General features: G+C 34.8%; 2 protein-coding genes across 9 annotated transcripts in view; one reads left to right on the top strand and one right to left on the bottom strand.

Moving 5' to 3' along the window:
• Nucleotides 1-17,490, top strand: part of LOC106080969 (myosin light chain kinase, smooth muscle) — a 171,629-nt gene extending 154,139 nt beyond the window's left edge. For 5 of the 8 annotated variants that reach the window (XM_059368415.1, XM_059368420.1, XM_059368417.1 and 2 more), the window contains 7 exons: nt 5,662-5,936; nt 10,715-10,947; nt 11,013-11,295; nt 11,416-11,757; nt 11,820-12,102; nt 12,256-13,189; nt 16,930-17,490. In XM_059368415.1, coding sequence (XP_059224398.1) covers nt 5,662-5,936; nt 10,715-10,947; nt 11,013-11,295; nt 11,416-11,757; nt 11,820-12,102; nt 12,256-13,189; nt 16,930-17,138 — 2,559 coding nt within the window. In that variant the 3' untranslated portion in view covers nt 17,139-17,490. The remainder of the gene's footprint in view (nt 1-5,661; nt 5,937-10,714; nt 10,948-11,012; nt 11,296-11,415; nt 11,758-11,819; nt 12,103-12,255; nt 13,190-16,929) is intronic. The other 3 variants (XM_059368416.1, XM_059368419.1, XM_059368418.1) reach the window with 3 other exon arrangements.
• A 5,851-nt stretch (nt 17,491-23,341) lies between these two features.
• LOC106080971 (mitochondrial import receptor subunit TOM7 homolog) lies at nt 23,342-23,811 on the bottom strand. Its single transcript, XM_013242619.2, has 2 exons — nt 23,605-23,811; nt 23,342-23,531 (listed from the first exon to the last, which is right to left on the bottom strand). The coding sequence occupies exons 1-2, from the start codon at nt 23,702-23,704 to the stop codon at nt 23,467-23,469; spliced, it is 165 nt and encodes a 54-aa protein (XP_013098073.1). The 5' UTR covers nt 23,705-23,811; the 3' UTR covers nt 23,342-23,466.
• Nucleotides 23,812-27,040: the final 3,229 nt, after the last annotated feature.

Below are 27,040 nucleotides of genomic sequence, written 5' to 3'. Positions count from 1 at the left end.
AACATCTAAAAACTTCTCCTAAAAGAAGTGTCGCTCTATGGCACGCCGTTCGAACTCGACTATAAAAAGGAGGTTCCCTTATCATTGAGTTTAATCTTGAATCGGACAGCACTCATTGATATGTGAGAAGTTTTCCTTTGGTTCTTAATGGAATGTGCAAATTTGCCTTTTACTTCTTATCGTTGGAGGTCATTGGAGATTGTTGGTAGCTCCCAAATGAACCGAACTCCCGATTAAGACGTTTTGAAGCCGTAACTAACGCAGTTCTTATCGGGTTGGCTGAAATTTGGCACATCATCACAATCACAATCTTTGTTATAACTTTTAACACCCATCCGAATCTGTACATAATTTAATATAGCTAGCATAAAACCCGAGCCCTTAGAAAGCGTAATTCTTACCCGATTTGTCTAAAATTTTGGATGATAATTTATGCTATGGTTTCCAAAATCTAACCTAGTGGTTCAAATCGGCCCATAACCTGATGTAGCTCCAACATAAACCTATCACAAAATGTTACTTCTTGAAACTCTAGAGGGCGCAATTCTTAGCCGATGTAGCTGATTTAACTTCTTGGGGACCTATAAGAATCAATTCCTAGCAAAAAGATCTTTCAATATCCTTTTGTAAAGAAAAGTCAAATATTAATTGCCCCTGCTAAATTTTCTAGTTTAGAACTGATTAATATTTTAAAAGTGTTTGGAATGTTAAGGTTCGGCGGTCCAACATTAAAATGTCAATGCTGAAAGTAAATCCATGTAATGGATCAACGCGTTTTTTGTCGGTATTATACTTTGATAGTAGTAAAACAATTTTAATATAAAACGTTTTAAATGATTACAAAATTAAAAACAAAAAATAGCTTATCAAACGAATTCAATTTATGCACACCCATTTTTAGTTTAATATCTAATTAATTTAACAACAAGGAGGAATATTATAGATGTGAAATGATGAAAAGAGGAAGGGATTCAAAATGCATTATGTATGCAATACGGGTGTGCTTTGGATGTAGATTTTGTTTTTTTTTTTAACAATACACTCAATGATATTTGTTTTTTAATATAACAAAAGATTTTCTACAACAACAGTTTTTGTCTTCTGATAATGGGAAAGCTAACATGATTGCTGTTTCATCAAACAAAGGGCTGATGTTTTAGTAAACATTACCATCTGCTATTTTGACTTACAAAATCTGCTGTATACAATACAAAAACCTGCTAAAATACTGAACTGACAAAAAAATATAGCTAACAGACAACAGGCTAACACACCCGCTTACTACACTCATAAATGTTAGCAGGCAAGTTCAAGAGAGGCATGGAATGCAATAACAGCGACATATAGGTCACGATAATTTTAGGTATATAAAAAATAAAACAGCATGCCATCAAGTGTGATTTGTTGCCATAGGCTGTCTCATTCCCGAATGAGCTCTGCAAAGAAACGGAAGTGAGAAATATGGAGTACATATTTCAAAAGTACCATAAATATCATTGCATATCGTAGCAGTGCACTTATTTTCGACAGATGGCATTAATAGGGAAAAATGTGACATTTGCAGTCCTTTAATTCAAACCATATTTGTCACGTATGTTGGAGGCTGTAGGAGAAGTCAATGTATAAAATGTCAGCTAAATCAGATAAAAACTGCACCCTCTAGAGGCTCAAGAAGTATAATCGGGATATTGGTTTATATGGGAACTATACCAGGTTATGAACCGATTTGGACTATACGTGGCATAGTTGTTGGAAGGCAAAACAAAACTTTTCATGGGAATCGGACAATAATTGCGCAATATAGAGGCCCAAAAATCAAGATGCGAGATCGGTTTACACTTATGGCAGGTATTGAACCGATTTAAACCATACATGTCACAGTTTTTGCAAATCACTGCTTGTGCAAATTGCGCCGTCTAAAGGCTCAAGAAGTCAAGATCCGAAATCGGTTTATATGGCAGCTATATCAAAACATCGACAGATACCCACCTACACTAATGGGAAGTATTTATGCAAAATTTTCTCCGAAAATAAGCAACTTGATTAAGAACATACATATATAGCTTGTTGGATCTTAGATCAATATTTCGATGTGTTACAAACGTAATGACGAAATTAGTAAACCCCAATCCTATGGTGGGCGGCATAGATCATGAAATGTAAACATTCTCAGGGGCACACATCTCCATTTACTTAATGGTCGATATCTCAGTCATAAAACTGCCTTACATCTATCTGTAGACTTGTGGAACTCCCTCTTTCTGTGGAGTTCCCTCTGACTGCCAGTGCGAGGCACACACACAGCAGATGTTCTATAGTCTCTTCGACGTCCTCAAAGCTTCTGCAGAAGTCTTTATAAGCAACCTTCAGTCTGGCAGCATGTTTTCGGATCACACAGCGACTTGTCATAACGGACACAATGATTGAGACGTCTGTTTTAGATAGCGACTGCGAAGACCGTTTTAAGTCTAGATTAGGCCACATAATTTTGGAGTGTTCACAACCCCCACTTTGTGACCTCCTTTTTTGGCGGTGAAGAGGACCTTCTGATACTGATCCCGAAAGTGGATGCCGATTTCGTGCTCTACTCGCAAAAACTTTCATTTGAGGCCCATGTTGGCACTGGATATCAGATTCTTTTTCTAGGCTCGAATACCATTCATTAAAGTAAGTTATTGTTGTAATTGGTCTGTATATCCATATGGTGAATTTTGGGGATAAGGTGGCTCCCCTGGCAACCAAGCCAATATTTGGATTCTAAACTTTTGCCTTTAGGTAGCTATTTGTATAAGAGGTAAAACAAACCCACCTATGCAATCCCATGGCAGCCGATTATACGTACTGGATTGACCCGATGAACTCCTTCATCGGCAAAGGCTGCTTCCTCAGTGCACAACACACTGCTGCAACAACAACCTATCTTCAAGATCTGACATTAGTAACTTCAACAACAACCTATCTTCAAGATCTGGCATTAGTAACTTAATTTTATAGAAAACTAGCTTGACCGGTGCGCTTCGTTAAACCCTAAAATTACTTTTTGAAAATGTATTTATGTATAAAATGCTTAAGAAGACATTTAGGGCAATGAGTCGATTTCAGAACGACTCTTAATGATATTTCTATATTTGTCATCTACTTTCAAAATCATATCACAAAGCTACCAAATGGGATATAAAATTGTCAAAGATGCTATTTGTCCTGAATGTTCTACGTGTTAATTTGATGGTTATTTTTTCATTTGTCCCGGTCGTCTTTCATGTTTTCTTTGATTGGATTCTTTCGATTCGTACTCTATTCCCATAGTCTTTTCATTCGTGTACCTAATAGTCCTGGTCGGTCCACATCTACGTTTCGGAGTTGGTCTCCTTTTTATGTGTCCCTTATCGTCGAAATATACATGTCCTGTTGAAGGGCAGAATATGACCCAGCTGCTTGGTACCTATTATTAATATCAGCACAGTACTCTACTGGTAAAGTCCCTTCATTCAAGTCCCATATTGTCCTGATCGTCCTACAAGTCCTGCGATTTTAGGGGCCGGGGCAACCCAGTCTTCTTCCCAAGATATTTCATTTAATACCCATTTTGTCTCGATGGACATACATGACCGTTTTTGGGAATGGGAAGCCCCAAACCCTTGAACGACATTGTTTTATGTGAAAATTTACCCATTTGATAATTATGTGCGGTTGGCGTTTTTTAAGTATGTCTGGGGTCATACCAAATGCCTTTCATTTCATACATATATCGTGCATATCGCAAAATAAAGCACCCTTTTTTCTAAACTCTACCGTCTGTGAAAATTTCATGAAAATCGGTTCAGTTGTTTTTGAGTCTACTCGGAACGAACAAACAATCAAAACGCAACACTTTTATTTTTATGTAACAGGTCACCTGATACCAGTCCTCATTTATTGATATCAATTGTGTACTCTACTCCCAAGTACCTCTAATTTAGTTTCATACTTTCCTTATAGGTCTCCATGTCCACTTGGGGGGTTTCTTCTTTGGAGAAATGGGGCTACCCAAACGCATGGTCCTTACTTTGGATAACTGATTCCCACCCCAGTCGGAAATTCCTTCCTTTTGAGGCCATTATTGTCATGAACGGTCTATGTTGACCGAACTTTGAAGAAGGCCATGGGAATCTTTAAGCCTACTTATTTTACCAACCAAATACAGTTTTGTCTAAGCTGCATTTCATTCCTTCACATAAAAGTTAACTTCTTTTTTGGAACTTCATTCGTGTTGCAATTTTAGGTGTGCTTCCGTGAGAGAAGTTTGTTGAAATGTTGTTCGACATTCAAATTAGGCCTATAAACTATTGTGAATGCAATTTACATTCATAAATTGTCTGGACTGAACTAGTTTGCGGTTGCTGTCGCCTCCATCCATCTACCATTCATTCCGTTGCTCCAAGCTGGTAGTGTTTCCAAGTCAGCAAAAGCAATTAGAATGAAAGCCACGCTAAATGTTTAGATCTACGGCATATAATATATGCGTAAAAACGTACACAGGCAATTGTTTGCGATAGAATAACAAATAAACAACACCAACTAGCCGAATATAGAGTAAACATTAGGATTAGTCGAAATAAAAACTGGCAAGAGGGTTACAAGTGTGTTGCAGAAATTATAGTCAATGATATGTAAACATTTGTCAAAAAATTTAGTCTACATTTCATTGGCTGTAGCCTGCAATGTTTAGTGACTATTTTAAAATTTTGGAGATTAAAAACAGATATGAATAAGGAACTCTTTGCAAGGCCCAATATGCTACAGTACGTACTAATACTAATCTAGTTCAAATGAGAGGCACCTCAACGTTGTTGAAGTAGAGCCATCTACCAGAAAGCTAAAATAAATGTTTATTACTATCTTAAGATAAGGCTCAGCCAGGTGTAAGATCTTCCAGATTAACTACTTTTAGAATTGAAAGAAAGTGAATCAACTTGATTATCCTCTCATGATTTTAACGTCATCTATTGTCTATTTATTATCCTACCATTTAAAGTAAGAAATCCTTAATATGAAGGAAAATATTTTTCATCAAACGGAATGTTTGCTTCAAAAGTTGGAAAATTAAGCTTGCTAATCTTTGGCTCGAATTTTTAAAATTAGGACAAACATTTTTTCAGTGTAGTGGTGAGTCCTACAAACAATTCGAGTCTATTCTGAGACCACAGTAGCAACAGATCAAAGCCTTTAGTGAGAATCAACAATGACACTAATAATTCAGTCACGCTATCTACTTGACGTCATATGCTATCGCGCGTTAAGTGGAATCTAACAATCTCCTGTTTTATCTTAAGGAGTTAACACCATCAACATTTTTCGCTCACATATAATGTCCCACCCCAGTGTATATATCTCACACTATTTTGCATAGAGGCAACTAACTGCTTCTATACTAAAAGAGGAGATCTGAACATCGTCGTGTGGCGATCATAGGTTGCGGTAAAGCTCAGCGTAATAGTATTTCTTGTTGTTGTGCTTTTCGTTCGTTGCAAACCGCAAATAACAAAAAATTTTACAATGTGTTATTTTACTTCATTCATATACACACCTATATTCATGCATTACTACAACAAAACATGATTAATTATTGGCCTAATTTATCAATAATTTTTAATTTTGATTTTATTCACCCCAAAACCATAGAGCCGTCCCATTGTTGAGACTTCGAATACTATCATCAATACATCATCACGAAAATCTGTGCTGCAGATCTCCGATATAGATACCGATGACAGTGGCAAATATTCGGTAGAGGTAATGAATGAATTTGGCGTCGATATTGCTTCGGCTTCGGTAGCCGTAGAGGGACCACCAGAGCCACCAAGCGGCAAGCCGAGCATATCTCAAGGACCAGATCGTGTGGCAATAGCATGGTGTGGTCCACCATATGATGGTGGTTGCATGATAACTGGATTTATGTAAGTACAGATTTTTTTTTATTATTTATTTTATTTTGCTAAGAGAAAAATGTAATATTTGATTTTACAAAAAGGGGTTTAAGACCAATTGTAGTTAAAAAAATGTGCAGCTTTAAGTTCTGTACCTTTCCCCAAGGTGAACTTGTGATAGGACTTTTTCCTTCAAATTCATATCGCATGAAGGACGGAAATGAAATCAAACTCATATAGCATGATGGACGGAAATGAAAAAATGTAGATCTTTGACAAGTATCTTGAAAATGTCTCGGGGCTATAAAAAGACCCAGTTGGGTGAACGATAACATATTCAGATTACAAATATAATTATCCATAATATATGGGAAGATGAGAGAGTCTTTTTTTCTGTTTCTATGTTCCTATTTCTCTATCTAAAGGTGATGCAAAAAGTTATTAAGATATCAGAGTACTTGAATCTCTAAACGCAGAAACCCCTTGAGTTTTGGCTATTGGAAAAGTCGTCTAAAACCAAATTTCTTAACCTTATGCCGAGACGAAAGATGTTTTATTTCTTTTCCTACGCTTAGTGCAATTTTAGGTATTTAGAGTAATTTATATTTCAATAGGACCGGAAGTCAATGTATGCTAATTTTCTGACGGTGATTACAAATTAGGCCTTTAACACTAGCCTATGCACAGCGACTTTAATTACGGAAAATTCCTTACATTTATTTAGTCACTTAAAGTGAAGCTTTTAAAATTTTATTTTAAAAATTATAATGCCAATATCTCCTTAAAGATAACGATCTTCTGTCTTCAATAACTTGAAATGATTACAGCTCCTGAAATCTAAGTCCCACAAAGTTTTAATCTAATCTAATCGATTTAATCTTTTTGTCATAAGAATCCAAAACGTAATCCATAACTTGATGGCGAAATGTGGCCAAGTACTACAGTCTTGTGCAGTTAATTCTTTTTCGACTATTTCAAAGTTATAGTTATTAACATTCAGTGTTGTCTTGGTCTTCCTAAGGCTTTGCTTGTTCGGATTCCCCCTGGAAGCTTTTCTCTCATAAGCCCATGTCCAAACTGAAACGTTAGTAAACGACATGGGCCTGAGAGCAGAGACAACAGAGGATATGATGAGGCTTTTGATGAAAATGCATTTTTTTATAGGATACGACGGGTATCTCGGAAACACCACCATTACAGAATTTATGGTAAAGGATGTCTTGAGAAGCTTCCAACTATTTAAGTCACACGGACCTTTTGGAATCCGGCATTACTACAAATCTCATCTGACCTCTATTTTCCCAGAGTGCCTAGGTCTTGCAAACACTCCGAAAGCCTGGTAGGATATAAGAGTGGTATTTATACCCAAGCCATGAAAGGCAAGTTATGCGACACCAAAGACCTATAGACCTACATATAAACCTTACGTCCTTTCAACTCAAAACCATGCAACGTATTTTGGATACCATGACAAAGAGTAGGACATATAGCGAACTGGTCGAGTACAAACAACATGTCTATGTCAAAGGAAGGTCGGTGGGGACTGTCCTGCACGAGGTTGTACATAAAAAAGGAGAATCCTTCGATGCCAAGACGTACACATTAGCATAATGCATTCACATCGAGTGGCGTTTCAACAATATGAGGACCGATACACAAGGATCCAATCCTTAGCCCAGTACCGAGTGGACCGGGCCTTAGAGAGAGGATAAATTGTGGGTCCCATGGCATGAAGATAAGAGAGAAAGGCACTCCGAAGGAGGACATTTTATCCCCAGTCCCTTGGGTGGAAATTAAAAATTTGCCCATGAACATTTAACACCTCTTTGTGGAGAAGTTTTTACGTGGCTGCCATACCGAAAGGTACAGTATCTAACACATTTCGCCAGCATTAGGAGGGGATAACCGCTGCTGAAAGACCAAGCTAGGGCAATTTGACAAACCACTTTTCCTCAACAGAGCGACTTCGAAATCTGACCAAGTCAAACACTTAGTGTCGATCTGAGAAAGCTCACAGATGTGGGCGCTATGTACACCGGTCGTAGGCACGAAATGGGGCTTATTCCGAGGATATTATGAAATGGGACTTGAATCCGAGTATAGGACAGGTGCGTGAATAAACCAATACCTACTTACGCCTCAGTAGTTAAGTGGTCTACGTTGGAGACAAAGTGCAACATAAGGATAATACAACAGGTTCAGAGAACCTGGCATAGGCGATAAGAACCACGCCCACGAGAGGGCTATTCTCGACATCAGACCATATACATGCAGATTAAGTGTGGGACAGCCACTGTGGCTATAAGAATTAAGGCGATGCGAGAATGGATATAAGATAGGAGTAGGTCCCACCATCGCGGTATAGCCTGGAATGAATTGAAGAGGTTTCGAAGGAAACACCTGAAACAACACTTGAGATTCAGTGGCAGGGCAGAGTGAGCCTGGGGGTCTACATTGAGAACCAGGGACTTAAATCTGTCCTGCATGTGGTCACGGAATGCGTTAGGTGGTATGGTGTTAACGTGAGGACGTTGGGCATGAATATCTTTAAGGACAGTAAACTGGCCACCAGAGCAATAGCAACCAAGATGGTAGGGTTAGGTTAGGTTGAAAAGAGGGTGCAGATATTAATCCGCACATGCCACTTTCGGCATACACCTAAACCAGTAATCGGCTTGTTGTGCGCTCTAAAAACTATAAAGTAACCTCTTAAAAGAAAATTTTAAGTTTGGAATTCCGTGCTACTTACAAAATCCTTAATTGTTTTCAATGTCACTCCCCTAAGTTGGTTCATGTCTGATATTGTGTCTCCACCTAAGTACCACTATCATTGCCCGGCGAAAGCCGGGCAATGACAAAGGAAATGCTCCAAAGTCTCATCATCTTCCCCACATGCCCTACACATGCTATCACTTGCAGCACCGATTTTACATAAGTGAACTCGTAGTCCTATGTGTCCCGCTATGATGCCAATAGCTATACTGACCTCCTTCTTGCTTCCTTTCAGTAATAGCATCGTCCTCTCACGATCTGGATCCCCCCATAGAATTTTCGCCGTCCTACCGACCGTTTCGCTGTTCCACGGTAAGGTTAGGTTACGATAGTATTGGAGTGTAAGAAGGGGACTGTTACTTTTAAAGTAAAGAGTGTTAAAGAGTCCTAATGGTCGCCCAAAAGTACAAAATTGGCAACAACTTAGGGGTCAAATGACCTGAGGAGTTCTCCACTCACAAAACCCCCGAAGTTATAAGTAACACAAATAACAAAATACGACATAAAAATTTGGCCCGAAAAGTTCGAAGGACCCGTTAAAAATTATATACAGTGGCACAGATATGTCTACATAACTTTTCATAAATTTCATTTACGCAAACTGACAGTAATGTAGTTAGGATAAGATATTCACCTAAAATATTTAACTAATTATAATGCTGGGAACTATGGTAAACAATTTTATCAACAAGACATTTGGCAGAAAACTTTTTCGTACGAAAATTCCTTTTTGTAAAACGTGTTTTTTTAAGTGGTTGATACCCATATGAAATGTATTTAGAAGAACAGCAAGACTCTGATTAAAAATTTTAGCTCCAGATTTCTGGAAGCCACCCCACCCCCCAAACGAGCATATTTATCGATTGGGGCAATATGGGTATCAAATGAAAGGAATTTGGAAGTACATATAGTACAACCCTCCCGTCCAACCCCCTAAAACCCTCAAAACGGTCATGTACATGTCCATCGACACAAAATGGGTATCAAATAAAATACTAAGGAAGAAGACAACGAATTTTGTACAACAATTTAGGAACAAATTGTCACCACTTTAATGAAAGGCCTTGACTGTAGAATACAAATCAGATATAAATATAGGGACTACACCCACAGAAAAATGTATACCAAACGTGCTCAATTTCAGTACCGTTTTATGTTTTAGCTATTTAGACCTCATTCTGGTTATGCAGTATACAATAAATGCGATAGTTAGGGAATAGTTCGAAGTATCCTTGTCACCATCATTTAGCAAATTGATCTTTTCATGTTTTCGGTATACTCTTGGTATCTGTTAGAAGATTATCATATTCATATCTACTGTTAGGTGTTCCAGTACCAAAGTTATCAGATAAATTTTTGTTCTTTGATAAAATGTTCGGATTTCCTTTCGGTGCCTATCTTCTTTCTGTGGAAGAGATGTTTTTCCATTCACTTGTTTGTTCGATATTTTCACATTACAATACATGTTGCAACTGCATTGTTTTCCTCAATTCTGCAACCTTACCATCAATGGTACGAGTGCCGTTTCTGTCACCCAAGTATCGGTATGAAGCTCCTTTCCTAGTGCGAGCCATATTTTGTGTCCTCGGGGCAATGATCCTTTTTCGAGCCGTTGGTTCAGAAAGCGCAAAATTCTTTACAATTATGTTTAATAACTTAAATGATTTCATCTCCTTAACAGAAAAGATTTTATATCTGTACTCCTTAACAATCAACCCAAGGGAAATTAATAACTTAAAATGTGTATCTTCTTAAATATTGTCTTTTCAAATTAAAATGAACATTTGCTTTGCGAAAGCATTGGGACTTTTCGGGCGGCCAAGTTTTTTAATTGAAGAATTTTTATTTAGATTTTTTAGCACATCGTGTGGTTTTTTAAGATTTTTTTGATTGCTGGAACCATGAAATTTTCACTGGTGAGGTTAATAATTCTTTGGTATAAAATAAAAGAATCGTTATATAGTCGAATGTAGAATCGTTATCTAGTAAATTCAATATTTGTTATATATTCACAATTTTATTTTTATCTTAAACAGCATTGAAAAACAACAATTTGATTCCTCCTCCCCACTTGATCAACAAGAAAATGAATCATCATGGATGGAAATTGCCAGTGTGGTGGATTCTTTGGCATATACTGTAAAAAATCTAAAGCCTTCATTTACCTACAGATTCCGCGTAAGAGCTGAGAACATACATGGTCGCAGTGAACCTGGTTTACCCAGCGATCCTGTGCATATTGCAGAAGATTCAGAAGACTCAACAGATGGTAAAGGGAAATTAAATTTTCTAATATGTTCAGAGGTTAAGAGTGGCTATGGTTTTTCTTTTCAGACTTCCAAAGGCCAATTTCTATTAAAGCTGGCGGTGAGTTTAAGGATCGCTTTCACATTCTCGAAGAATTGGGAAAAGGTCGTTTCGGTGTCGTTTACAAAGTTCAAGAGAAAGAGGAATCCAATCGTATATTGGCTGCTAAAATGATTAAATGCATTAAATCTAAGGATCGCGTAAAGGTTCAGGAAGAAATTTCCATAATGAAGTCATTGAAACATCCTAAACTATTGCAATTGGCTGCTTCGTTTGAGACCCCCAGGGAAATTGTTATGGTCATGGAGTAGTAAGTATCAATATGGAGAATCGAGTTGGAATACTGGTTTTACGCTCTAGAAACTAATCAGTTTAAAAATATCTTAAAAATCTTTCGTTATTGTTTTCAAAACTTTTACAATTTTTCTAGTATTACCGGTGGCGAACTCTTCGAGCGTGTGGTGGCCGATGATTTCACTTTAACAGAACGTGACTGCATACTCTTTGTACGCCAAGTCTGTGAAGGTGTGGCCTACATGCACAGCCAGTCCATAGTACATTTGGATCTGAAACCAGAGAATATTATGTGCAAGACCAGAACATGCCATCAAATTAAAATCATAGACTTTGGTTTGGCCCAGCGGCTTAACACGGGTTCCCCAGTGCGAGTTCTGTTTGGTACGCCGGAGTTTATATCACCTGAAATTATCAGTTATGAACCCATAGGCTTTCAATCCGATATGTGGAGCGTGGGTGTCATATGCTATGTTCTGTAAGTTTTGCAAAATTAAAAAAAAAACGCTTCTTTTAACGTCGCCGATGCTTTGCTTACAGCTTATCTGGCCTCTCACCTTTTATGGGTGATACTGATGTTGAGACATTTTCCAATATTACTCGTGCTGAGTACGATTTTGATGATGATGCCTTTGATTGTGTCTCACAATTGGCTAAAGATTTCATTTCAAATCTTTTGGTACACCGCAAAGAAGATCGCTGGACCGCCGAACAATGTCTAGAGTCACCGTGGCTGCAACAGGGTCATCGTGACGAAAATCTGGGCAATAAGAAAATATGTACCGACAAACTTAAGAAATTCATTATACGACGTAAATGGCAAGTAAGTATGGGAAATTTGCAGAGTAAAACGCAGCAAAGTTTTTGCTGGTTGCATGACCTAACACTTGTTATTGCCCCTATTGCCTTTAACTCCTTTGTTATATGCTTTTGTTTTTGCTTATGTTTTTGTTGTTCTTATTGTGGCATGACTTAGAAAACTGGCAATGCTATCAGAGCCTTAGGTCGCATGGCCACTTTATCAGCTTCGCGTCGTAATTCAGCAATCTCAACGGCCGGCTCTTTGCCAAGTAGCCCCAGGCCTTCGATATCGGGCATGGCAATGTTTAATCCCACTATAAATACAACATCTGCCCCCATGGGTTCGTTACATGAAGAAGATGATGACTTTAGCATCGAATTACCCAATGCTGTTCACGAAATTACCCGTCGCAGCCCAAAGGTGGTAACAAAATCCCAATGCAGCGAACGCAGTGATTCAGGCTATAGTGAGTGCTCCAATTGTAGCGCCACCGGTCTGCAATGTCAATGTCCCAGCAAGGATAATGTGGATCATGCTCCACCGGATTTGCCAGATCTCTCCATATCTGTGCCACATGATTTGTTAAAATTGAAACTTGAAGAAATTGCCCATCAGGCAGATCATAACATTGAAGAGGTCAAACTGGAGTTGGTAGTGCCAACGGCAAAGACACCACAACTCGATGCAAATCAAAATGAATTGAAAACCCTGAATATTGCAGCTAACGACAATCATCCCTCCATACCGGTCATTGAAGATCACATTGAAGTACTTAATAATAATTCATCCTCAAACACCACCAACCCCAACACCCCCCAGACAAGTGGGGGGCCCATGATTATGCGTTCCGATTTCACCAATACCATACAAATGCGTAAGAAATCTCTCGAAAATAGTTTACTTAAAGAAAAGCCCAAGCCATGCAGCAAGCCTCCTTTGTGCGATAAATCCGGAAAGGTAAATATGCTAAGGAATAAATTCTCGTGCATGGAACACCAAGTGAGTACACATGCAGCCAGCGGCGGCAGTGGGTATGCAAAGAGTAAAGATTGCATGGATGTTTTAAAGCTGAAACGCAAAGTTTTAACCGATGCTTGCTCTAAACAAAGTAATTATTGTTTTTTGTTATTAACTTTAGCTTTCTTATTCTTTGACTTATTCTTTTCTTTTTAAAACATATTATGATATGTGTATGGCAAAAAATTTTAAATAAGTTTTTATGTTAACTTTTCGTAAAAGATAACCTCAAAAAATTTCTACAAACAATTTTTTACGATTTTTTTAATAAAACTTCTACGGAAATTTTCCATAAAATTCTATTTAGGCCATCAAATTAAATAAAATTTCCAAGAAAAATTATTTACAAAAAAATTTCAATAAAAATTGAATTTTTTTAAAAAAATATCATTTCGACAAAATTTTTATTGAAATAAAATTTTAGCGAAACTATCTTAAAAAACTAAATTTTTACGAAATTTTTTACAATGTTGTCGAAATTTTCTTTAAAAACCAATTTTGGTCGAAATTTCGTATGAAAATTTCGACGGAATTTTTTATAGAAATGAAATTTCGGCGAAATTCTCTAAAAAATATAATTTTTCTTTGAAATTTTAATAAAAAGTTTTTCAACGAAAAATTTCCTCAATTTTGAAGAAAATTTCTTAAAAAAAACTTCGACGAAATTTTGTTTAAAATTCAGATTTTTATGAAATTTTCTATTTAAACCATTTCGACGAAATTTTCTACAAAAATCAAATTTTGACGATTTTTTTTTATTTCCTATAAAAATCAAATTTCGACGATATTTTGAAATTCTCTATAAAAATAAAATTTTGAAGAAATTTTCTATAAAAATCAAATTTCGACAAAATTTTTTTCAAAACCAAATTTGGACTAAATTTTCTATAAAAATAAAATTACGGCAAAATTTTCTATAAACATCAAATTTCGACAAGATTTTCTTTCAAAACCAAATTTGGACTAAATTTGCTATAAAAATAAAATTACGGCAAAATTTTCTATAAACATCAAATTTCGACAAAATTTTCTATTCAAATAAAATTCGACAAAATTTTCATTAAAAATAAAATTTTTTCTATTCTTATAACATTTTGACGAAATTATTTTTAAAAAAATAAAATTTGGAAATTTTCTGTGGAAAAAAATTAACAAAATTTTCTAAAAAAAAAGTTTTTGTAAAAATAAAATTTTGACGAAATTTTTTATAAAAGTAACATTTCGACAAAAGTTTCTATAAAAAAAATTCGACGAAATTTTTTATAGAAATAAAATTTCGACAAAACTTTCTAAAAAAAAGCTTTGATGGATAAAAAAATTTCGACTACGATAATAATTCTTTTCTATGGTAATATAATTTGGATGAAGTTTGCCTTAAAAAAAGTTTTTGACAAAATTTTCTATAAAAAAATTGATTGGAAAAATAAAATTTCGACAAAACTTTCTAAGAAAAAACTTTTTTTTCTATGACAATATAATTTGGATGAAGTTTTCCTTAAACAAATTTTAACAAAATTTTCTATAAAATAATTGGTTGGAATTTTTATAGAAAGCGAACTTTGACGCAATTTTGTATAAAAACGAAATTTCAAAACAAAAATGGAATAGAAATCTAATTTTGACGAAAATTTGGACAAAAATAAATTTTGACAATATTTTCCATAAAAATCAAATTTTTAATTTGCTTCCATACAAATAAAAAATTCGACAAAGTTTTGCGAATGTGTTTTCCTCGCTGATGTCCCTTATGATCTCCTATCCGATCTCCTACCCGAATCGTCTTGTCCCGGTCTCGATTCCCCCATTGGATTATTGCTGACCTTTCGAAAGTCTCTTCGTTCCAATGTTAACATGTGCGTTGGCACGAATGGTTTTAGGATTACCAATATTAACATCGGCAATCGTTGTTCACTTTTCTAAATTGGTATTTGACCGATCTGGTTGTTATCGTCTCTAAAGCCATTGGACTAAACGAGAGCACTAGTTCACTCATTCCGTTATCGCTCGGTGTATTGATCGTCAAAGTAAGCACAGATAACCGTTGGCTCCCCCAATTTCGAACCATCCGTGTAGCAGCAGCTGTCAGGTATTCGTGTTTCAATTGTCCTAAGCATTCTACAGTTCCATCCCGTTCCTCTATGGTCACACCAATTATCCGACATTGGTGCGAACTGTTCCTATCTTCAATTCATGCCCTTATCGTCTTTAGTCTCTAAGAGGCAAGTGCTGCCTTATACATAATATATTTTTATATCTTTTAGCCTGATGTTCAATATCGTCTCTAGTGCCCTAGTGTACGCGGTTCCTATAGCTCTACTTGTACCAAGACAACATGTCCATCGGAACTGTTGTAACGTCTTTCCGTTACGTTCCATCATACTGGCGATGCGTACATTAGAAACGCCCTGACCAGACATTTGTAGGACTATTGTACCATTTTGGAATTTAGTCCCTATTTGACTTGACTATATAGTGACCAACATCTATAATCCATTGTTGTTGTTGTTGTAACCACATTTGCATGTGGAGGTGGCGATCTTCGTTGTTTTTGTAACCACATTTGCATGTGGAGTTGGCGATCTTCGTCAAGCTTTTATAGGTGAGCAATCTCGTTCCGGTCCAAAGGGCCGATCGCCGCGACCTGTGTGGCCACTGATTATTTAAAGACCCCAATAACCCGCCTTGTCATATCGAGCATCATATACACTCAGTATTCGTGCAATAGCCGGTGCCGCCCTGTCTCTCACTGATACTCTCCGCTCGATACAGCTGAGTGTCAGCCGCTGCTGTTGCACCTACTCCGTATGAAGCATTCCACTATCCGCAACCTGTGGACGCGCCCGGTAGCTCGCAGCTAAGCTTCTCGTAACAGCAATGAACACCACACAGATCGGACCTCAATGTTTTAGCCTGTGTGTTACTCACAGCTATCCCGTGCTGCAGAATGTAGTACTACCAAAGCATTATCCAAAATCAACCTTAGATATTTGACAGTGTTTGTCATATTTTCATCTTCCTAGTGAGCAAGTAGATCCATGTTAACTCAGGATGAACGTTGATCTGGTCAAGTGAAGTGTTATTTCTAAGACCATTACGACCTCATTACAAAAAAAAAGGATTCTTTTTTTATGCCTGTTTCGAATCCCTCATTGGCGAGGTTGTCTATAGTAATCACCCACAGGACCGGTGATAGAAAACCCTGCGACCTTTAACACCCTGTCTCCCACCTCTTAGGTATAAGACCTCAATCTTATCCTTATATTTCTAAGCAAGTGACTTAAACAGTCTCTGAGAGCCTGGTTGACCTTATGCTAGTCTAAGGATTGGACAAGTGTGTCGGTCTTCACATTGTTAAAGACCTACTGAATGCCAATGCACACAACCAATGTCTACATTTTAGCATTGAATGAATCATCTAATCCTTACTCCACTGTAGGGTTGTTTCGACCGAACTCCACTTAACATAGGCGTGCTGTATGTACTTGAGGACTCGCTGGGTATCCTACCCTTTACCATGGCGTCCAATTCATAGTTTTTTGTAGGAAGTAAACAAGGCTTATGGGTCTGCTGTATGCGATTCGCGTCGCATAACTGGCCTTCCCGGACTTGGCTGTGATATGCCTTCAAAATTTTATTGAAAATAAAATATTTATAAAAAATTTTACAAATTTTCTATGTAATTCAATTTAGATTTTTTTTAAATCGAATTTCGTTTTACATCTCTACAAAAATAAAAAACGCATTTTTCTCTAAAAAATTCTAGACTTATCAATCCTATCAAATAATTTAACCTCCCCATACTAAAATCTTTTACTTTTGCCAACATTTCAGCAGGCTCCACAACAACTTCAACTTCCTGCTCATCCAGCCACTACTCAACTTCATTGCCCAGCTCTCCAATACCAGCCCGAAAGACGTCTCCGATTACTACGTTCCGGTTAAGCGATCGAGTTCGAGAAGTTACCGATCGTTTGGCTCAGCAACAGACCGTTTGCACCGAGGCTAGACGAACACAAATCTCTAATCGAAATAAATACTAATCAAAAATCTTGAAACCTTGAAAGTATACATATTTTTTTATTTGTTTAAATGCTTGCTTTTAATTCTTACTGTTTGTTTTCTTGTTTTCTCTATATTTTTAATATACATACAATACATATAATATATGCATAAATAATAGTTTTAGTTAAGAAATGTTGTTATTAAGAAATGTTTTGCGAATTGGCATCGTTTTAACTATAATTGTTTTTTTTATTATTTAATATTTTATTTTTCAACAAAACATAAATGTTAAACCCATATCCCTCCAATCAAAAACAAAAACAGAAATGAATGGAAAAACTCGAATATAAATAAGTTGCAAAAAAAACTCTTGTACTAAATCAAACATAAGATGAGTTTTATTTTGAAAAGGGTCATCTAGGGTATAAAATTCAGTTTGTTAAGTAAATAGAAACACATTTGACTCTAGCAGAAACTGAGGTAATATGCATGCCACGATGTCGCATGAGTTATTATGTCGTAATCAAGGTGATATTTGTGAGGCTTTCAGCCATGTAAAACCACACTACGAAGAGGTGTCGAAATGAGGCACCCACGTTAAGCTTAGGTTTAAATAGTAGGATTGACGGATTGACCCGATGGATTTGGCAAGGGCTGCCGCCTCAGTATACAACACACTGCTACAACAACAACATCATATCCTAATCAAAGTGATATTTTTTGGGCTTTCATCGATGTTAACCCACCTTGTGAAGAGGTGTCAAAATGCGGCGCCCCCTTCATGCTTAGGTTTAAATTGTAGACCCTACGATATAAGAGAAGACAGGCAGGACAGTATCTATAGATCGGCTTTGATTTCCTTTGAATAGATGGATTCTTCTCTTCTCTGGCCAGCCGCTGTCTGATTGGAAATCGATTCTGAGAGTAGATTGGAAGTAATGGTTTCTGAAACTGTTATAATAATGACAATCTATAGAGGAGCGGAACTTTGACAGATTAGATCGATAGCTCCACGTTTTGTACGATGAATAATGACGCATCCACCAGAATTGTGGAATTGCAGTAACACGCCAGACATATTCATTTCACCTACCGGTCTGTTCAATGACGTATTCTGGGAACTCATCATTTCATTAGGATCGGATCACTTCTCTATGACGCGACGAATGCTATATACGCCCACGTGCCCATGTTAGTGAAGGTTTCCACCAGATCAAACCGTGACATTGGATGGTCCTCGTGGTTCTTGACTTTCAAAGGCTTTTGAGAGTAAAACATGGAGTTGTCCTGTGTATGGTGATATGTCAGGCATTATTTCACTTTCATTCAGCCTCTATTCTACGGCATGGAGATTGTATCTTATGTACGATTATAGCTTGAGCCACCTAGTTGATGTCAGCTGCGATACGTTAAATGATCACTTTGTTGATATTTCGAAATTTCATTATCATCCACATTGCTCACTGCATGAAGATCGCAAGTACGTCGGCAGTTGGAAGTAGAAGCCATAAAGATTCCAAACGCCAAAGGTCCCAAAATACATGTAATTTTTGATAGCCTTTACAGATTCTATGCATCTGCTAATGCAATTTGTGACAAAGTCGGAAGTAGAAACAGGTTTCAAGTCACCCAATTGGTGGTATAAATAAACCTTATAAGACTGGTCAGTGGTAAATTTTGCAACGCCCATCATGATTTTGCGGATGAGACACCACATCCCAGAGACGTCAGGTTGTATCATTATGATCTAGAGAGAGATGTTCAATGCTACAAAGGTTAGGTTAGGTACGAGTGGCAGTCCTTTAGAAACTCACTTAGACAATTTAAAGTCCATTGTGATACCACAGTAGCGACAGACCAAGGCTTTTGGCGGGAATCGAGCCCAAGACCAAGCACTGATAATCCAAGCACGCAACCAACTCGGCTATCGGGGCGCCCAAAAGGAATAATCCAAGCAGCGTGTCATGCGGATATAACTAGCATTAACGAGAATATGTTAGCCGAAGCGGTCATAAATGTTGAAAAAACTTTGCTACTTGTTTAGTTTCGACATCACATTTTCATGTGGAGGTGGCGATCCTCGTCAAGCTAATGTGTGAGCAAGCACGTTCCGGTCCAAAGGACCTGTATCAACAGGTTTCGACCTGTTGATACAGGGCGGAATTTTGCTATTCACTAAATTATGATATTGTTCTCGTTTTTGCGGTCACCTACACAGGGATATGGGTATAGCGATTTTTGGTAAACTAGTTTTTGGAATCGAGGTCGCAGTCTTCCTTTTTTGCTTTAGTTTAACTGAAAGTTTTGGAGCACGGAATTTGGTATTCAAAATATATTTATTATGGTCTTTGGAGCAACATTTCGTACTAAGCACTTATTTTTACTACTCAATTACAGAAAAAAACTTACATACCTTACTTTTTGATGAACTTATTCGCTGATTTTAGGCTGCATCATTAAGCACCATAATTAAAATTATTCACTACCGAAATCACCACTTTGATAAACTGTGCGATCGCGAATATTATAATCAATTATAACGAATTGCAAGTGTAGATTACATTTTATATTTACAAATCACCCGAAAATAAAATCAAATACACAGATCACTACAAAAATATATTCATTCATTGTTAACCACTACAGTTTTTACACAATTGACCACTTTTTCTAGAGTCATACATAAAAGGATGTTTACCAACTAAATTAGTTTACAGTTAGAAATATAAACAATGCCAGATCAATCGCATTTTCTAAATTAGTCATGTGGTGTATCGTTCCCACGTAAGTATTCCATACCAGCTGTATAACAGGGTACTGTGTTTTAGATGTGAAGAACTTTTAGTTACAAAATATCTTGATTTAGTAAAACGTACATAAAAACTCGTTTACGCTGTTCTTCAAATCCGGATATAATGGCTCGATCTTTTGTTTTCCCTTTATAATATCAGCTGACCAGAGCCTTAATTCCGGATTTAATGACAAATGTACACGGGGTCCGTTTTGACCAATGACCCTGTTGAACACTACTCCTAACTAAAATATAGTTTCTTTTAATAACGACATCTGTCATCTAAAAGGCGTAATTGATATATACTATCATTCCATATTTAGATCTTTGGCGTGGTTACACCATTGCAGGTGGTCTCATTTGTACAAAAATCCCAAATTGTATGGTGCAATTCCAACTCGTCATCAGGATCTCATTTCAAAAATGACATTGTTCTTAACTCAACAAAAGAAATTTGCGTTCGTATGCGTACGTGTGCAGGTAACTTGACAGATATATATAATTTTTTTTTAAATTGATTCGTAAAATATGAGGTAATGTCCAACTGAAAGAAATTAGTTTTTTTTTGTTTTAAAATGTATTATCTAAAAAAAAGTAATCGCGAAAATATTTCACAAAAGGCGAACATTGTACCAGCCTTTAACTACGAGAAAACGTTAGTAGACGAAAACTCTAATATTGAATTATAAATTGCGTGTACGTCCCATTTGATCATTAAAAGCGTATTAACAACATTTTTGTTGATCTTTCATCACTTTATTTCTTAGCTTTTAATTGCAGAAATCTTATTTCCTCCAAATCGGGACAAAATGCCGTCATTTGTTTTTGGTCAGTGTGGTGCTCGCAGCTATCTCGAGCCGGGCCACCCTAGTATTGAATCATGGTGTGAACGTCCCTTTCGATCATTAAAACCACATTTACAAAATTTTTGTTGATCTGGCATCACTAAATTTTCTAACTGTTAATTGGAAAAATCTTATTCCCTCCAAATTGGATAAAAATGTTGATTGAATTGTTTATGGTCAAATAAAGCAAAAGGCCTAAGTGAAAAGCAATTACAAGTGAGCAGCCAGAATTGATAAGTTTGTGGGTAAATAGGCATCAAGATTTTCTTTGTTAAATCAAAAGGATTACAAAAAATTATCGAAATGTGTATGTACGTGAAATTGAACCAACGGATCGCATTAATCGCAGAACTATACGGGCGTTAAAAAGAAAATGTCATGCCAAAAGTGAAAAGAAGAAAATGGCCCAAGTGTTTAATGTGAAATAAAAATGTGCAACAAATAGTTTCTATAAAATCAAAATCAATGAAGATATTCGTTTATTATACATATATTTATACAAATTCATCTGTGCAGACAAGTTAGTTACTAACGGGCGCGTTTATACTTGACGAGAATATAAAGAAAACTTTGTAGTAGTGTCCTCATACTCTTATTTACCAGTGATCACGGTAAGATTTTATAATGACCCAAGTTTTCGTTATAATTTGATACAAGTAAAGTGATTTAAAAAAAAAAATATGCAGCTAAAAAATCTCACGAGACGGTAAGTTCCATTTATTTTTATATTTGCTTGTACTATCCTTAGTAAGTGTATTTGCATTTTACTTATAACTTCACACATCCCTTCCTTTAACTCACTCCAGTCAGATATCTTGGGAGGGATAAAGTTCTGTTGGACCCCCTTAGATGGTTGTGATAAAATATATGGTTTTGTAACCCAACAATTGTTTCGAACGCTTTAATTGATAAGCCCCTTTTTAACTAATTTATGTATGTCCAATTTATAAGATGTCTTTCCACATCTAAGTTTCAATTAATTGTCACTCGATTGATGTTTAAAGGTCTGACACTATGCTCTAGACAACGAACCTTTACTTACCACTAAGGCCATCCTGTGGTAGGGCATGCTTATGCTCACCACATGGAAACTTTCCATTGGAGCTACTCCGGGACGAGTATTGCCTTAATCGTAAAAAGTACTGACAAAAGAAGGGAAACAGGCTGTGCGTTTCGCTCATTATGACTCGGAGTTAGTTTATATGTCTCTTCTTCTCCCGCTATCACCCGCGAGTTGCTTAACAAATTCTAGCGCTTCTCTTGTTTTTGTTGTTATATTAGCCACATATTTGCATGTGGAAGCATCGATCCTCATCAAGCTGTTATAAGTTGGCAAGTTCGTTACCATGTCCCATGGGCACTCTGTGTTTAAGCAACAGTCGGTGTCGCCCGACTTTCACTGAGATTCTCCACTCGATACTGCTGATTGTCCGGCCACTGCAGTTGTAGCTACTCCGTATAAATACAGAGCATCCCACTATACGCAACCTGTGGACGAGCCAGGTAACCCTCAGCTGAGCTTCTAATGATAATGATGAACACCACGCAGGGCGTAGCTCAAAGTTCCAACCTGTGTGATGCTCATTGTTATACCGTGCCGGGTTACTTGTTTTCGAATCAGTCACTGCAACGCCGCCAAAAATTATTAAATACTTATTCTTCTGCAGACCGGTAGATGTTGTTGCTAAGGATCCTCAAATAACCGACCTTTCATAATAGAATTTAACTAGTTTCTTGTTGTTTTAGTAGCGATCCTCGTTAAACTGCTTTAGGTGAGCAACCTCGTTGCAGTCCAAAAGACCAATCGCCGCGGTAACACCATTGATTATTTAAAGGCACCAATAACTCATCTTGTCATATCGAATAACATCGGTACACTTTATTTGAGCCACTTGATACCGCTGATTGCCCGCGGATTATTCGATCCATACCCGGGGATCATTCGATTATCTGCAATCTGTGCCTGCGCCCGTAAGCTCTTATTTGAGCTTCTCATGTTAACAATAAACACATCCCGTCACGGGAAATCTGTGTGGTGTTGAATGCTGTCACGAGAAGCTTAGCTGTGAGGTACCGGGCGCGTCCACAGGCTGCAGATAGTGGAATGCTCCATACGGAATAGTTTTATTAGCAGACGCGGACAATCAGCGGTATCAAGTGGAGAGTCTCAGTGAGAGGTGAGGTGAGCCGGTGCCAGCTCTTACACACATACTGAGTGCCTATGATGCTGATAAGGCTAGTTATTGGCGCCTTTAAATAACCAATGGCCACTCTGTTCCCGCGGCTATCGGTGCTTTCGACCGGAACGAGCTTGCTCACCTACAGGAGCTTGACGAGGAACGCCACCTCCACGTAAGAATGTGGTTACAACAACAATATACACATAGTTTTACCGGAGAATTTACCTATAGATCAGTGGGATCTTTCTATAACCAAAGAGTGATGGTCTATGATGTTTTTGACTGAAGTTATTGAAACTTAGAATTTTTTTTTTGATAAGTTTAGTAGTCTATCAGTCTCGAAAATGTTTTAATCTATTGACTTCTAATGGCTTCTACACACTTTATTTTGCCTTCAGTTTTTAACATTTAAATAAAAGCATACGTGTTTTTTCAATCACAATTGATTTATTAACCCAACAGATGATCTACATTACTGTAGTGTTTAGGTACACATTGAATAAACCCGCCCAGAACCCAAATTTTAAGAACTAATAAATGCCATTTCCAATTATTGCCACAATAAGCTCATAATAGTTAATGGTGGCATACCAGGTTCAGCTCCTTTCTTGAAACCTGCAAGCAAAAAAAAATCATGTTTATGTTTAATACATAACACTGTCATTGCTATTGGCTGACTTGTGCTTACCCAAATACAAAACCATTGGCACAAAACCCCAATGGAATGTGGTTTTGGCGATTTCATAGACAACTTCCAAACGTTCCTTAACTCCTGGTGATAAACCCATTTTAAATTTAATTTATTTTATTTACTATTTATCTGCTTATGGCAAGTAAAATATGTACAATGAAATTGTCCACATGCGAGTCTGAATCAGCTGTTTTCAATTGTAGTGAAGTTGGATGCAGTTTAACAATACCAATGTTGCCAGATTGATGTTTTTTGATTCCAGGGATGTATTACCGTAACCGTTAAAAAATTTAATTTTGAGAAATAATTTCTTAGAAACAAAATGTTAATTTAAATATTACCAAAATTTTGTGTAAAAAAAAATTAATAACATCTATGAAATTGATGGTTGATGGTCTCAAATTTGACGTTCCTATCCTCATCAATTTCATCTTTGCTTGACCTTCAGTCCTACTTTGGCAGCATTTTCTTTCAAACGTTCCAATTTCACCTTTATGTGCTCAAAACAATGCGCAAAGTTGCGTATGTATTGGATTTATTTGTTCAGCTGAAACCAATAGCGTTTTTTTTTTTTTGTTTCTATTTAGAACAAAAAGCAAAATAAATAGCCTTTCTTAATAATATTTTGACATATTATGTGTGAAGGCACGGCCCGAGAGTGCCTTGGCTCGTTGAATTTGAATCGTATTTATAACGAAAACGCATCTATGATACAATTACCTCATTAAGCACGCTCGACAACCCTATCTATTAGCTGTACTTTTACCGAATGCATGTGCTTTTCTGCAATGACAGATTTTTTTTCTGCGACAATTACACTACTTCCATGGTGCACATGATTCTGTGCATCTGTTGGAAGTTGTATTGATGGTTTCGAACGCTAGGCAATGGCAACGGCTCTTGCTGTTGCTTCGTATGCCCAGTTTCGAATTTTGACAAAATTTCTATAGATATTAAATTTTGACAAAATTGTGTATAGAAATAAAATTTGCCAAATTTTTTATAGAAATAAAATTTTGACAAAATTTTCTATAGAAATAAAATTTGAAAAAATTTTCTATAGAAATAAAATTTTGACAAAATTTTCTATAGAAATAAAATTTTGACAAAATTTTCTATAGAAATAAAATTTTGACAAAATTTTCTATAGAAATAAAATTTTGACAAAATTTTCTATAGAAATAAAATTTTGACAAAATTTTCTATAGAAATAAAATTTTGACAAAATTTTCTATAGAAATAAAATTTTGATAAAATTTTCTATTGAAATAAAATTTTGATAAAATTTTCTATAGAAATAAAATTTTGACAAAATTTTCTATAGAAATAAAATTTTGACAAAATTTTCTATAGAAATAAAATTTTGACAAAATTTTCTATAGAAATAAAATTTTGACAAAATTTTCTATAGAAATAAAATTTTGACAAAATTTTCTATAGAAATAAAATTTTGACAAAATTTTCTATAGAAATAAAATTTTGACAAAATTTTCTATAGAAATAAAATTTTGACAAAATTTTCTATAGAAATAAAATTTTGACAAAATTTTCTATAGAAATAAAATTTTGACAAAATTTTCTATAGAAATAAAATTTTGACAAAATTTTCTATAGAAATAAAATTTTGACAAAATTTTCTATAGAAATAAAATTTTGACAAAATTTTCTATAGAAATAAAATTTTGACAAAATTTTCTATAGAAATAAAATTTTGACAAAATTTTCTATAGAAATAAAATTTTGACAAAATTTTCTATAGAAATAAAATTTTGACAAAATTTTCTATAGAAATAAAATTTTGACAAAATTTTCTATAGAAATAAAATTTTGACAAAATTTTCTATAGAAATAAAATTTTGACAAAATTTTCTATAGAAATAAAATTTTGACAAAATTTTCTATAGAAATAAAATTTTGACAAAATTTTCTATAGAAATAAAATTTTGACAAAATTTTCTATAGAAATAAAATTTTGACAAAATTTTCTATAGAAATAAAATTTTGACAAAATTTTCTATAGAAATAAAATTTTGACAAAATTTTCTATAGAAATAAAATTTTGACAAAATTTTCTATAGAAATAAAATTTTGACAAAATTTTCTATAGAAATAAAATTTTGACAAAATTTTCTATAGAAATAAAATTTTGACAAAATTTTCTATAGAAATAAAATTTTGACAAAATTTTCTATAGAAATAAAATTTTGACAAAATTTTCTATAGAAATAAAATTTTGACAAAATTTTCTATAGAAATAAAATTTTGACAAAATTTTCTATAGAAATAAAATTTTGACAAAATTTTCTATAGAAATAAAATTTTGACAAAATTTTCTATAGAAATAAAATTTTGACAAAATTTTCTATAGAAATAAAATTTTGACAAAATTTTCTATAGAAATAAAATTTTGACAAAATTTTCTATAGAAATAAAATTTTGACAAAATTTTCTATAGAAATAAAATTTTGACAAAATTTTCTATAGAAATAAAATTTTGACAAAATTTTCTATAGAAATAAAATTTTGACAAAATTTTCTATAGAAATAAAATTTTGACAAAATTTTCTATAGAAATAAAATTTTGACAAAATTTTCTATAGAAATAAAATTTTGACAAAATTTTCTATAGAAATAAAATTTTCTATAGAAATAAAATTTTGACAAAATTTTCTATAGAAATAAAATTTTGACAAAATTTTCTATAGAAATAAAATTTTGACAAAATTTTCTATAGAAATAAAATTTTGACAAAATTTTCTATAGAAATAAAATTTTGACAAAATTTTCTATAGAAATAAAATTTTGACAAAATTTTCTATAGAAATAAAATTTTGACAAAATTTTCTATAGAAATAAAATTTTGACAAAATTTTCTATAGAAATAAAATTTTGACAAAATTTTCTATAGAAATAAAATTTTGACAAAATTTTCTATAGAAATAAAATTTTGACAAAATTTTCTATAGAAATAAAATTTTGACAAAATTTTCTATAGAAATAAAATTTTGACAAAATTTTCTATAGAAATAAAATTTTGACAAAATTTTCTATAGAAATAAAATTTTGACAAAATTTTCTATAGAAATAAAATTTTGACAAAATTTTCTATAGAAATAAAATTTTGACAAAATTTTCTATAGAAATAAAATTTTGACAAAATTTTCTATAGAAATAAAATTTTGACAAAATTTTCTATAGAAATAAAATTTTGACAAAATTTTCTATAGAAATAAAATTTTGACAAAATTTTCTATAGAAATAAAATTTTGACAAAATTTTCTATAGAAATAAAATTTTGACAAAATTTTCTATAGAAATAAAATTTTGACAAAATTTTCTATAGAAATAAAATTTTGACAAAATTTTCTATAGAAATAAAATTTTGACAAAATTTTCTATAGAAATAAAATTTTGACAAAATTTTCTATAGAAA

Source organism: Stomoxys calcitrans, chromosome 5 (assembly GCF_963082655.1).
Source record: "Stomoxys calcitrans chromosome 5, idStoCalc2.1, whole genome shotgun sequence".
Lineage (NCBI taxonomy): Eukaryota > Metazoa > Arthropoda > Insecta > Diptera > Muscidae > Stomoxys > Stomoxys calcitrans.
The sequence above is the reverse complement of the archived record's forward strand: the minus strand, read 5'-3'. Positions and strand labels throughout refer to the sequence as shown.

Excerpts from the sequence above, each read along its gene's own strand:
- LOC106080971 (XM_013242619.2), bottom strand. The coding sequence starts at position 23,704 with ATGGGTTTATCACCAGGAGTTAAGGAACGTTTGGAAGTTGTCTATGAA. Across the intron at positions 23,532-23,604 it reads GCCAATGGTTTTGTATTTGG|GTTTCAAGAAAGGAGCTGAA; the intron begins GTAAGCACAAGT and ends TTTTGCTTGCAG.